Source organism: Balaenoptera acutorostrata, chromosome 20, assembly GCF_949987535.1.
Source record: "Balaenoptera acutorostrata chromosome 20, mBalAcu1.1, whole genome shotgun sequence".
In the NCBI taxonomy this organism is placed as follows: domain Eukaryota; kingdom Metazoa; phylum Chordata; class Mammalia; order Artiodactyla; family Balaenopteridae; genus Balaenoptera; species Balaenoptera acutorostrata.
Window position 1 is genome coordinate 1,827,405 of NC_080083.1, and position 13,022 is coordinate 1,840,426.

A 13,022-nucleotide genomic window follows, 5' to 3' on the forward strand; every position below is an offset into this window, starting at 1 on the left:
GATGACCTGCACCCCAGTGCACCGCATGGTTTTCTACTTAAGCCCCGTGTTTTGTTCCCTGGTGAAATGGGGGCTTCTGGAATGAGCCTGTATCCCATCTTAGCTGCTGAAGTTCTTGGATGCTTCCTGAATGGGGTTCTCCTTGGCACAGAAAGTGAATTCTGCCATTGGATTATGCTTCTGGGGGCAATCTTGACTTCTCTTATATTACATTAGGTTCTAGCTTCATAAGGAAAATGTTCACTTTACTCCACTTTTTGAACATTGCAGGATTGATGAGCGTGACAGAGCTTGGAGCCCAGGCCGTTGTTTACGTACTGGCTTCTGCAGCCTACATGGTAAGGCGGTGCCGTGCTGTCCACTCAGAGAGTTAGACGGTACGAGGGGGGAACGCAGCTGGAGAAGCAAGCGTGGATTTTGGAGCCAGACACACTGCTGGGTGTGGGTCCTGGCCGTGCTGCTTCCCAGCTCTGTGATGCTGGGCTCATTACGTAACCTTTCTGAGCTTTACTTTCCTCATATACACAGTGGGAAAAAAATAATACCTACTTGGCAGGTGAAAATTAAGACAAAGCTTCTATAAAATACTTAGCACAGTGCCTGGCATGTCTATTGGAAATAACAGAGTTTACTGCAAATAATTTGGTGCTGGGATACGGTGGGGCATAAGGTGCAGACAGTCCCTGTCTCGTGGCTGGTGGGCTGGTGTGGAGATAAGCAAGCAAACAGATGAATAAGAGCATCACATAGACATATAATATGCACCATAAAAGAAGCAAACAACAAAAAAAATCTAAGATGTATGAAAACAGAGACAGACACCTTTTTAGATAGGTGGTTAGGAATGGTCCTCCTGAGTGGCTGTGTAAGCAGAGACTTGAAGGGTGAGAAGGGGCCAGCCCGGGAAGCCCACGGTCAGGGCTGACCACACAGACCCTGAGATGCAGGGATGCAGGAGAGCCCTTGCATGTTCAGGGACCTGACACGAGCCCGGTTGAGGGGTTCGCAAGGACAGAAGCTTCTTGCCGCTGTGTGGAAGCTGGCTTGGAGGACAGGTGTGGGATGGGAGGTGTGAAGGAGGCTGTTGGAATCGTCGAGGGGAGCAAGTGGATGGCGGCTGGTGGTGGAGGAGGGGCAGAGAGGCTGAGTTAGTGATGCCGTCGGACAGAGCTGAAGTGACAGGACCAGGGTTTGGATGTGGGAGGCTCGGCAACGCACGGGAAGAATCACAAATGCCTCCAGGGTTTTGGGCTTGAACAAATGCGTGGGGTCATGCCTTTTACCTTCTGAGGCTTTCTGAATATTCCAGTTCTGCACATATAGGCCCTTTGTTCCTTGTTTTTGAAAAACAGATGCCATCTGGGCAGTAGGATGAGGGGCCATTGTTGTTTCCGTTTACATATTTTTTTTAGTCTTAGAAGTGAAAGAAGGACTTAGTGGGGATTGATGTGGTTGTGTAGGAGTGAGCAGGGAGGGTGTCTAAGGGAAAACCCCAAGACACAGAAGTCAGCAGCAGCAGGAGACCCCCACCAAGAGCCAGGCCCGGGCAGGTGTGGAAGGGGGGCGACGCCGAGAACAGGTCGTGGAAGGAGCCGGGTAGAGGGTGGGAAGGGTCCCTTGGATGTAGGGTCATTGGAGACGTTTTGGAGTGATGAAGAGCAGGAGCCAGATGTGGGCACTGACCTTCTCGGGGGTGAAGAAGCAGAGGCAGAGGCAGTCAGTTCTGTCTAGAGGATTGGCTGTTGACAGGGGAAAGATTCCATCAAGGCACGGTTTGGTTTTGCTTCTGTTTTTAATTTTTTTTATTTTTTAATTTTTAAAAATTAGTTTATTTATCTTTGGCTGCACTGGGTCTTCGTTTTGGTGTGCGGGCTTCTCATTGTGGTGGCTTCTCTTGTTGCAGAGCACGGGCTCTAGAGTGCAGGCTCAGTAGTTGTGGCGCACAGGCTTAGTTGCTCCGTGGCATGTGGGATCTTCCCGGACCAGGGCTCGAACCCGTGTCCCTGCATTGGCAGGCAGATTCTTAACCACTGTGCCACCAGGGAAGTCCTTGCTTCTGTTTTTAAATGGTGGCCCTGGAGTTTGTTTGTTTTTAATGTTTTTATTTATTTGGCTGTGTTGGGTCTTAACTGCAGCATGCGGGCTCTTCACTGCGGCACGTGGGCTTCTCTCTAGTTGTGGTGTGCAGGCTCTAGAGCGCGTGGGCTCAGTAGTTGCATGTGGGCTCTCTAGTTGTGGCATGCGGGCCCCAGAGCACGTGGGCTCTGTAGTTGCGGCAAGCGGGCTTAGTTGCCCCGCAGCATTTGGGATCTTAGTTCCCAACCAGGGATCAAACCCAACTCCCCCGCATCGGAAGGCGGATTCTTAACCACTGGGCCACCAGGGAAGTCCCGTGGAGCTTGTTTATAGGTGTGCAGTAAACCGAAGCTATCTGCCAATTCTACCTTATCTTCAGATCTTCTGTTTTTCTACCTGTTCTATCACAGGCTTCATTTTTTTATTAATTTTTATTTTTAATTGTGGTAAAATACACATAATGTAAAGTCTACCATCTTAACTACCATTTTAACTGCCCAATTCAGTAGTGTTAAGCATATTTTGATTGTTGTACAACCAATCTCCAGAACTTCTTCCTCCTGCAAAACTGAAACTCTGCCCATTGAATAATTCCCGTTCCTCCTGCCCTCAGCCTCTGGCAACCACCATTCTAGTTTCTGTTTCTTGTCCCAGGCTTCCCTTTGTTAAGAGACTGTGAAGCAATAAGTGTTCATTATTTTTATGGAAAAAAACCAAGTCCCCTTAATGGTGAACTTACAATAAAAATGATAAAATACAGAGAAATAATCCACCGAGAGCAAGAGTTAACAGATACAGTAAACAGGAAAGTTAGAGTTTGGAATTTGAGATGATGGTATAATAATCAGAGAATAGAAAAGTCGTATGTTCAAAATCATTCAACATAAAAGAAGAAATTGAAACCCGAAGAACGATATTTGGAAAAGAACCAAGTAGGATTTCAAAAACTTGAAACTATAGCCACAGAAATTTAATACTTCATAGATTAGTTAAAACTGAAAAATCAAATAATGAACTTGAAGATAGATCTGTGGAAATTCCCATAATAAAACAAAGGCATGTAAATAGATGGAATTAGATACTCAGACCAATGAAATAGAGAGCCCAGAAGTAAACCCTTACATATATTGTCAAGTGATTTTTGACAAAAACAAATGTTCCTGGGAAAACTGGATATCCACATGCAGAAGAATGAAGTTGGACCTTACCTAACACCATGTGCAAAAATCAACTCAAAGTGGATCTAAGACTTAAAACAATAAAACTCTTAGAAGTATATACATAAGGCAAAAGCTTCACAACATTGGATTTGGCAATGATTTCTTGGATATGACAGCAAAGGCACAGGCAACAAAAGAAAAAAGACAGTTGGACTTTATAAAAATTTTATAATTTTGTGCATCAAAAGACAGTATCAACAGTAAAAAGGCAACCCACAGAATGGGAGAAAATATTTGCAAATCACCTATGTGATAAAGATTACTAATCAGAATATATAGACAACTCTGAAAACTCAATAATGAAAACCAAAACATCCTGATGTTCTTGAATAGATATTATCTCCAAGGAAGATATACAAATGGCCAATAAGCACATGAAAAAATGCTCAGTATCACTGATCATTAGGAAATGCAAATCAAAACTACATTGAGATACCTCCTCACACCCATTAGAATGGCTACTCTCGAGAAAAAAAAAATAGAAAAAAGAAAAGAAACAAAATAAGTGTTGGCGAGGGTGTGGAAATATTGGAACCCTTATGCAGCGTTGGTTGGAATGTAAAATGATGCAGCTGCCATGGGAAAATAGAAAAATGGTAGTTCCTAAAAAATTAAAAATAGAATCACCACATGACCCGGCAATTCTACTTTTGGATGTATACGCAAAAGAGTTGAAAGGAGGATCTCAAAGAGATATTTTCACACTCATGTTCACAGCAGCCTTATTCACAACAGCCAAAAGGTGGAAGCAACCCGAATGTCCTTCCACAGATGAATGGTTAAACAAAATGTGATATATACATACAATGGGGTTATCATTATTTTAAAAAAAGGAAGGAGATTCTGACACATGGAACAGTGTGGATGAACCTTGAGGACATTATGCTAAATGAAATAAGCCATACATAAAAAGACAAATATGGTACAAGTCCACTCATGTGGTACTTAGACTAGTCAAAATAATAGAGACAGAGTAGAAGGGTGGTTGCCAGGGTCTGGGGGAGGGGGGAGTGAGGATTTATTGTTTAATGGGCCCAGGGTTTCAGCTTTAGGAGATGAAAAGAGTTCTGGAGATGATGGTGGTGATGGTTGCACAGCATTATGAACGTATTTAATACCATTGAAGTGCGTACTTTAAAATGGTTATAACGGTTAAAAAAATACACCACATAGTAATTACTGGAATAAGAAGGGAAGAAATGGCTAACATGGTAAATTTCACGTTGCGTGTATTTTGCCACAGTAAACACAAGTGAGAAAAAGTAGAACTGGAACATGTGAAAGATGTAGACCCATTATATATCTTATATCTAGTAGGAATTCCACAGGGAGAGGATAGAGACTGGCGGGGATGCCGTATTCAGAGACCTTTGATGAGAGACAGAGACCATTAGATAACTGAAGTAAGACACGAATCTGAATATTCAACAATTATAATGAACATTTTATTGGAGATTCGAGCCTGTGCAATTAGGCAAGAAAAGGAAAATGCATTGATTTATAAACTAAATGGCTGACATGGCTTTCCTGTCCTGTTGTTTGTGGATTTTTCTCCAGCAGACGTCTCCCCTTCGTGGGAAGGATCAACAGGCGGCTCAGTACAGAGGTGGGATCTGTCACATGACATCTTCACTTAAGGGCTTATGGGTGGGGAGCAGGGAGCACAGTCCTGACCTCCCCCACTGCCCCACCCCACCTCCCATCCCCCAAGACGAGAAGGGCTTGGCTCTGAGGCACTCACGCCACCAGTTGCTGCGCAGTGAGTCTGAGAGGGAGGGCCGGTGGGCAGTGGGGTCTGGCCGTGCTGTCGGTGACCCTGTCGTGAGTCCCCAGGACTGCTCATCATTGCCTCCTGGGGCCCCCATGGGAGGAGCGATTGGGATGTAGCCTTTTCCTCTTCCTCATCTGGACTTCGGCTTCCTGTTTTCCTTTCCCTCTTCCAGAAGCTCATCAGCTCACTTAGTCTCAGAGTTGTTAATGAGTTTCTTCTCTGTTAAGCATCTTTACTGACATTTTAGTGGCATTTGGGGAAGGAAGGGGGTTAAGCATGTGAGCTGGCCATTCATCTTGAGCTGAAGCCAACATGTATACTTTGAGCCCACAAGTCTTGTAAATTTTTATATAGTCAGGTCCATTGTTTTTCAAGTTCTTAATCTTAACAATTTTTAATACATATTTTTTATCAACTTCACTTAGGCTGGTTCTCAAACAGCAACAAATTAGACGGCTCTCCGGAGGATGCTGCTTCTAGTAGGAATAAGAAGTTAAAGCTGACACGTAAATTACTGAAGGCAGACCTGAGAACTGAAGTCGGGTTACTACACAACCCGTGATTCACAAACAGCCTCCAAGGGCAGCACCGTCATCACAGGAGAACAACCGACGTGACCCCGCAGGTTGAACAATGGTCTCTTTAAGAAGCAAGCAAGCTTACAGCTTCAGATTTCCATAACCAGTAATTAAAATAAAGTTTGGGCATCTACTATGAAGGGCCATAGTTCGATTTAATGGGTAATTAGACGTAGGAATGTTGGACACATAACGTATGGTGGAGTCAGATTTCATCAGCTTTTGCGGAATTCCTACAGTGTGCCAGGCTTTGTTCTAAGTGCTTTTTTCACATGATTCATTTCACTTTTACGACTGATTTATATATTTATAGTTCATTAAATCTTGTAGAATGTAGCAAAGGTGAATTGACTCTTGATAGTGTATGTTTAGCTAATAAGGGAGGTGCTTTGCCCTCAAATCCAGCATCTGTAAGAGGTTCTACTCTGATGCCTCTGATGGGGGCAGCGGTCAGGGCAGCTGTTACACATCTGTAACAGTGGGCGAGGCCAAGCCACTTGTTTCCAGTCACACGGCAAGGACGTACTGGAACCGGGTCTAGAACCCGGAGCTCTGACTCTGTCCCGGGTTTCCGTGCAGGTAGACTCTAGTGCACTGATACTCTGATTTTCAGACCCTCTGACTCCTCCTCGTGATTTTGTGATCATTCATTTCTAGGTGCCTCTAGGCCTTGGCGTGGCAGCGTCCGGGTGGGCAGTGCCCTGGGGGCAGGGGATGCCCAGCAGGCACGACACTCCTGTGCCACTGTCCTCCTGTGTGCAGGTGAGTGTGGCACTGCTGCTCGCTGGCCGCAGCTGTGTCTAAGTTTAGAAATATATATCATAATTTCTCTAGGAACTGACTTACATGTGTAAACTCAACTGAAATCTTTCTTCTTTATGCTGACTCCTGTTTACTCAGTTAAATCTCCGAAATATGATTTTCTGTTATTAGGTACCAACTAAATACTGTTCCACTTGGTACTAACAGGAATCATTTCAAAGGCAGTTGTTACCATGTGCAGGCTTATTTCTGACCAGAATCTGTGTGCCCAGCTCTCCAGGTTCCTGGATCACTGACCCTTGGGCAGTATGAATGTTCTGGAATCTGAGCAGTTAGAGAAGATTCTGATTGGGTTGTCATCTTATCGAACATCTCTTCTATGAGTCTCCCTTAGAAAAAGAAGTTAGAATCATCTGACCTTAGGTGCTCTTTTCCTAGACAGTAAGAAGAAACACTTTAAATTATTACATTTCTTAAATCATTGACACAGATATCTTATGAGAAGTCAGTATGAGGATTTATCACACTCGGGAGGATTTTCATTTCCTGTTGTTGCGTCTGTATTTTCCAGGTGTTTGCGCACTTGTAACGGGTATCTTACTTGCTGCTTTAAAGGACGTGGTTGCCTGTGCATTTACCAGTGACAAGTATGTACCATCTTCTAGGAGAACATTTTTAGTTTTATGCTTTCTTTCTTTACTATACTTTTCTGACTCTGAGAGGTGAGTAGCATTTTACTCCATAGGAAAATCTGTAGTGCAGCTGGGAGTGAATTTGAACAGGTTTGAATGAAGGAAGCCCATGGAAACCCCCTCCACCCCTCCAATACCCAGTTCATTTATCAAACGCAAGTGGGCTTTCTCTTGTGCTCAGTGTTTTTGCTCAGAGATACACAGAAAAAGCACATGGAAAAACCTCATCCCCAGAAAGGCACCTCCAGGGCACGCTGGCAGCAAGCATGCCTGAATCATCTGGGCAGTGTTTGCATAAACCACTGACCCAATCTTTGGTTGAATTTTACTGCATTTTCTGTAATGATGTGTTTGCGTAATTATTTAGATGCAATAAAGTGTCTTGAATAAACCAAATCCTTATGAAAAAGCTTCAGTAATTTGCACCAGTTGCCTCAGATTATGCTTACGGAGAAATTCGGTTTTTTTTTTTTTTTTTTTAAGATTTTAATTAATTTATTTATTTGTATTTTTGGCTGTGTTGGGTCTTCGTTTCTGTGCTAGGGCTTTCTCTAGTTGCGGCAAGCGGGGGCCACTCTCCATCGCGGTGCGCGGGCCTCTCACTGCCGTGGTCTCTCTTGTTGTGGAGCACAGGCTCCAGACGCGCAGGCTCAGTAGCTGTGGCTCACGGGCCCAGTTGCTCCGCGGCATGTGGGATCTTCCCAGACCAGGGCTCAAACCCGCGTCCCCTGCATTGGCAGGCAGACTCTTAACCACTGCGCCACCAGGGAAGCCCCAGAAATTCGGTTTTATTACTTTTAAGTGTGCTCTTCTAGTTTCACCCAACCCCACTGGTTTTAGACCAGTGCTTAAATATATTCTTGTAAAATCTTAGGGCTAGGGAGGTGGTCAGATGGAGGCACAGGAACTAGATTTACCCTTCTGCCTTAAACAACTAAAAAAACAGACAAAATCTGTATTTTAAAAAATGGCTTTCAGACATTGGACCACAGGCAGCCCAGATAAATCCCTGAGGAGAACCCCGTGATTGCCCCAGCTTACTGTGAGGGAGTTTCCAGGACAAAGTGCAGACGGGGGCCCTGGCAAAGCCCCCCATCTCCTTGGGTTGGGGAAATGGAGTTGGGAGTGGGTAGGCTGTGTGGCGAGTTCCCAGGCAGAGTCCCAGAGCAGGGAGAGCGCCCAGAGAGCGCTTTGGAGATCTATGGAAGCTCTCCCTCAAGTCTTCAGCTGACCACTGAGCCGACTGTGCCTGTAAGGGTCCTACCTGAGGCCAGGGGAGTGGGGTGAGGGGCAGGAAGGAACACCTGAAAGGAGCAGGCAGAACAATTCTTGAAGTTCATAAAGGGTCGGGAAGAGTTTGTGTTCCCACCACGCGGAATGAACAAAACCTCGTAATGCATGGGATGGCTGGTGGAGTTCTCAGAAGGACCTTGCCTCAGTAGAAGGAAAATTAGCCCTAGAATGAAGGCTGCTCTGGTTCCACCTAACAAAGCTTAAAAGCAGACTTTGAAAGGATCACACTGTTTGCAAGAAATTTAACTGTATTACAGCTCAAGAGTACTTAAATTATTACAAGAACATGCAGTATTCGACAAACTAAAATTCACAATGTCTGCATCTAATTAAAAATTACCAGGCATACAAAGGAGCAAGAAATTAAAATCCATAGAAGCATCAATCAGTTGAAACCAACCCAGAAATGAAACATATGATAGAATTAGTACACACAGGTATTAAAAATTTTAATAACTATGTTTTGTATTTTCAAGAAGATGAGGAAAACATGAGCATGCTAAGGTAAGACATCAAAGATTTTTTAAAAAACAAATTGAACTTATAGAGCTGAAAGAAAATGTCTGAAATGAAAATATATTGGATGAGAGTAACAGCAGATTAGATAGTGTAGAAGAAAAGGTTAATGAACTTGAAGGTAGAGCAATAGTACATATCCTAAATGAAATGCAGTGAGAAAAAAGACTGGAAAAATATGAACATCAGTGAGCTGTGATTGGCCTAAAAAGGCTGTAACTAGAGTTCTCAAAACAGAGAGAGGAGAGGGGACAGGAAAAAAAACTTGAAGAAATAATGGCAAATCTTTCTAAATTTGATAAGATCTTAGAATTAAAGAGATCTAAAAGGCTATTTGATGTAATCACTCATCTTACATCAGCATTCCTCCAAAACATCCTTGCCAGGTTGTCCAACTTACACTTTCATAACCTCAGTGGTGAGGATCTTGCTACCTCTGAAGGCAGCTTTCATTCTCAGGACACCTTCCTTTTTTTTTTTTTTTTTAATTAATTAATTTATTTATTTATTTTTGACTGTGTTGGGTCTTTTGTTACTGTGCGCGGGCGTTTTCTAGTTGTGGCAAGCGGGGGCTACTCTTTGTTGCAGTGCATGGGCTTCTCATTGCAGTGGCTTCTCTTGTTGCAGAGCACGGGCTCTAGGTGCGAGGGCTTCAGTAGTTGTGGCTCGCGGGCTCAGTAGTTGTGGCTCACGGGCTCAGTAGTTGTGGCTCACAGGCTCAGTAGTTGCGGCTCGTGGGCTCTAGAGTGTGGGTTCAGTAGTTGTGGCACATGGGCTTAGTTGCTCCACAGCATGTGGGATCTTCCTGGACCAGGGCTCGAACCCGTGTCCCCTGCATTAGCAGGTGGTTTCTTAACCACTGCGCCACCAGGGAAGTCCCAGGACACCTTCCTTATTTTGAGCTGAAATGTACCCATAATTTTCACCCACTTATTCTGGTTCTTGTGCTTGTAGGAATCTAGATCCATTCCTGAGTTACAGCCTGCAGATATTTGAAGGCATCTCTCATGCTCTCTTCTCCATGGTAACCGTCTGAGATTCCTTCACACATTTCCCATGGAATGTGATTTTGAGTCTCCACTGTCTTGAATTCATACAAACCTGAAGGCAGTGCTCTTAGCTCCACTTAGAGCAGAACTACGTCCACTGTACCTCATTCTACCTGATGGCCTTCTGGTGAAGTATTAGGTTTTTGGTGGCTGCAGCACACTATGTCTGTGGAGCTGATTGCCAGTGTGCCCCCGACCAGCCCTAGCATCCACATTCTGCCCTCCTCTGGTTATCGTCTTGAGCCCAAATGCAGATCCTACTTTTGTACCCATTCATCTTTATTTTCTTATTTTTTGACTCATCTTGATATTTTGGGTTCCTAATTCTGTCAGTGACAGTATTTCCTACCCTTTTCAGCTTCTGGCATCTGTACATGGGATACATGCTTGTATATCTCCATTTCCTCCTCTTTTGCCTAACACTCTGGCATCTTCATTATAGTGTTCTCGCCCCCCAGACCCTAGCAGCATCCCGGCTGAACTCAGTATCCACATGGATGAGCTGTCCAGTGCCCCAGTCCTCACCCCGGTAACCTCTGCTCTCCACAGGCACACTCTCCCGTGGTCATGCTTGGGGCTTTGTCATTATGCAACTGTTCCAGCTCCAGTCCTCAGCTGGCCACAACTCCAACGCTTCCAACAGCCATGTCTACGTAAGAGGATTCTTCAGCTGCTTGGGCTCTCCAGTCTGTTGACTCCTCTGGTCCTGCACTCTTTCTCAATCCATCATGACATTCCTGCCTTTACGCCTTCCCTCATGTAGCGTAGGTGCCATGGCTCATTGTTTGAGGAACTCCTGAGTCCCTCTGGCCCTCCTGTGTGGCAGAACCCCAGCCTGGAGGAACCCAGACGCACACTGTGTCAGTAGCGCATCACTTTTGGAAGAGTCACGGAAGCGGGCATGTTGGTTCCACTAGAAATTTATGACCACAGTTAGACCCTCAGCATTGTCCATCTTGCTTTTCTTTGGCCATCTCACTGTCCATCACTGCAGTCCATATTAGACCTTCTCCATTCTCCTCAAACCACTGACCCCTCTGTACCACCCTCAGCCATCACTCTCAGCAAATGACTTGCCTCCCCCTTGAGTTTATCCTGTTTGGAGTTTGTTGAGTCTCTTGGATTCATGTCTTTTATCAAATTTGGGAAGTTTTCAGCCATTCTTTCTTCAAATATTTTTTCTGTCTCTCTCTCTCACCTCTGGCACTCTCATTATGTGTGTGTTGGTATATTTGATGGTGTTCCAACAGGTCTTCATTTTTCTTCATTCCTTTTTCTTCATTCCTTTTTCTTTCTGTTACTTAGTCTAAATAATCTCAATTTGTTTACCTTAAAGTTCACTGATTCTTCCTTCTGCCAGCTCAAATCTACTGTTGAGGCCCTCTAGTGAATTTCTCATTTTATTTTTTGGATTTTTCAACTCCATCGTTTTTATTTTTTATAATTTCTGTCTCTTTATTGATAGTATCTATTTGGTGAGGCATCATTCTCATACTTTCCTTTAGTTCTTTAGACATAGTCTTCCTTAACTCTTTGAATATATTTGAAATAGATGATTTAAAAGTCTATTTTAGGGCTTCCCTGGTGGCGCAGTGGTTGAGAATCTGCCTGCTAATGCAGGGGACACGGGTTCGAGCCCTGGTCTGGGAAGATCCCACATGCCACGGAGCAGCTGGGCCCGTGAGCCACAATTGCTGAGCCTGCGCGTCTGGAGCCTGTGCCCCGCGACGGGAGGGGCCGCGATAGAGAAAGGCCCACGCACCGCGATGAAGAGCGGTCCCCGCACCGCGATGAAGAGTGGCCCCCGCTTGCCGCAACTGGAGAAAGCCCTCGCACGAACCGAAGACCCAACACAGCCAAAAATAAATAAATAAATAAATAAGAAAATCCTTTAAAAAAAAAAAAAAAGTCTATTTTAGCGAGTCCAAAGTCTGTGCTTCCTCAGGGACAATTTTTATTTATTCATTTTTTCACCCTGTATATGGACCATACTTTGTTGTTTCTTTACATGACTCAACTTTTGTTGAAAACTAGACATTTTTTGATATTTTGGGTTTTTTTTAATGGAAGTCTAGTTGATTTACAATGTTGTGTTAATTTCTGCTGTACAGCAAAATGGTTCAGTTATACATACATATATATATATATATTCTTTTTCAGATTCTTTTTCCTTATAGGTTATTACAAAATTTGACTATAGGCCCCTGTGCTCTACAGCAGGACCTTGTTTTTTATCCATCCTATATATACTAGTTTGCCTCTGCGAAACCCACACTCCCACTCCACCCCTCCCCCACGGCCACCACATGTCTGTTCTCTATGTGAAAACTAGACATTTTAAAATATTATAATGTGGCAATTCTGGAAATCATATTCACCCCCTCCCCTGGGTTCTTGTTGTCGATGCTCTCGTTTGCTTAGTGACTTCTAGGAACTATTTCGGTAAAGGTCTGTATTCTTTGTTGAGTGTGGCCACTGAAGTCTCTGCTGCATTAGCTTAGAGGTCAGCTAATGATTGGACAGTCTGCATCCCAAACATCTCCCAGTCTTTGCTGACGGGCTCTCTACATGCGTCAGGTTCACCTTCAACACCCAGCCAGGCAGTTTACAGCTTGGCCTTAACTTTCACTTCTTGTTCATGCAGTCTCAAGTTCAGCCCCAGGTGAGAGCTTAGGCCCTTCCTGGTCTTTCTTGAGCCTCTGTGCAGCCCTAGGCAGGCACGTGGCCTTCTAGATCCCCAGTAGCATGTCAGAGCTTTCAGAGCGCGCCCTGATACACCCCTCATCCCCAGCCTTTCCTACCAAGCTGGTTGGTTAGTCTGTTGTTTGCCCTGTTTCCACTGCCTCAGGAAGCAGCAACTAGAACATTTGCCTGTAAATTTTTTTAAAAAATAAATTTATTTATTTATTTATTTTTGGCTGTGTTGGGTCTTTGTTGTGGTGCGCGGGCTTCTCACTGCGGTGGCTTCTCTTGTTGCAGAGCATGGGCTCCAGGCATGCAGGCTCAGTAGGTGCGGCTCGCGGGCTCTAGAGCGCAGGCTCAGTAGTTGTGGCTCACGGGCCTAG

At 44.4% G+C, this 13,022-nt stretch overlaps 1 protein-coding gene across 1 annotated transcript in view; it reads left to right on the plus strand.

Moving 5' to 3' along the window:
• LOC102998773 (multidrug and toxin extrusion protein 2-like) overlaps positions 1-13,022 on the plus strand; it is a 61,932-nt gene that overhangs the window by 28,792 nt on the left and 20,118 nt on the right. Inside the window, 4 exon segments of the mRNA XM_057536165.1 lie at positions 271-338; positions 6,303-6,321; positions 6,324-6,407; positions 6,979-7,054. Of these exon segments, the coding sequence (XP_057392148.1) occupies positions 271-338; positions 6,303-6,321; positions 6,324-6,407; positions 6,979-7,054 (247 nt within the window).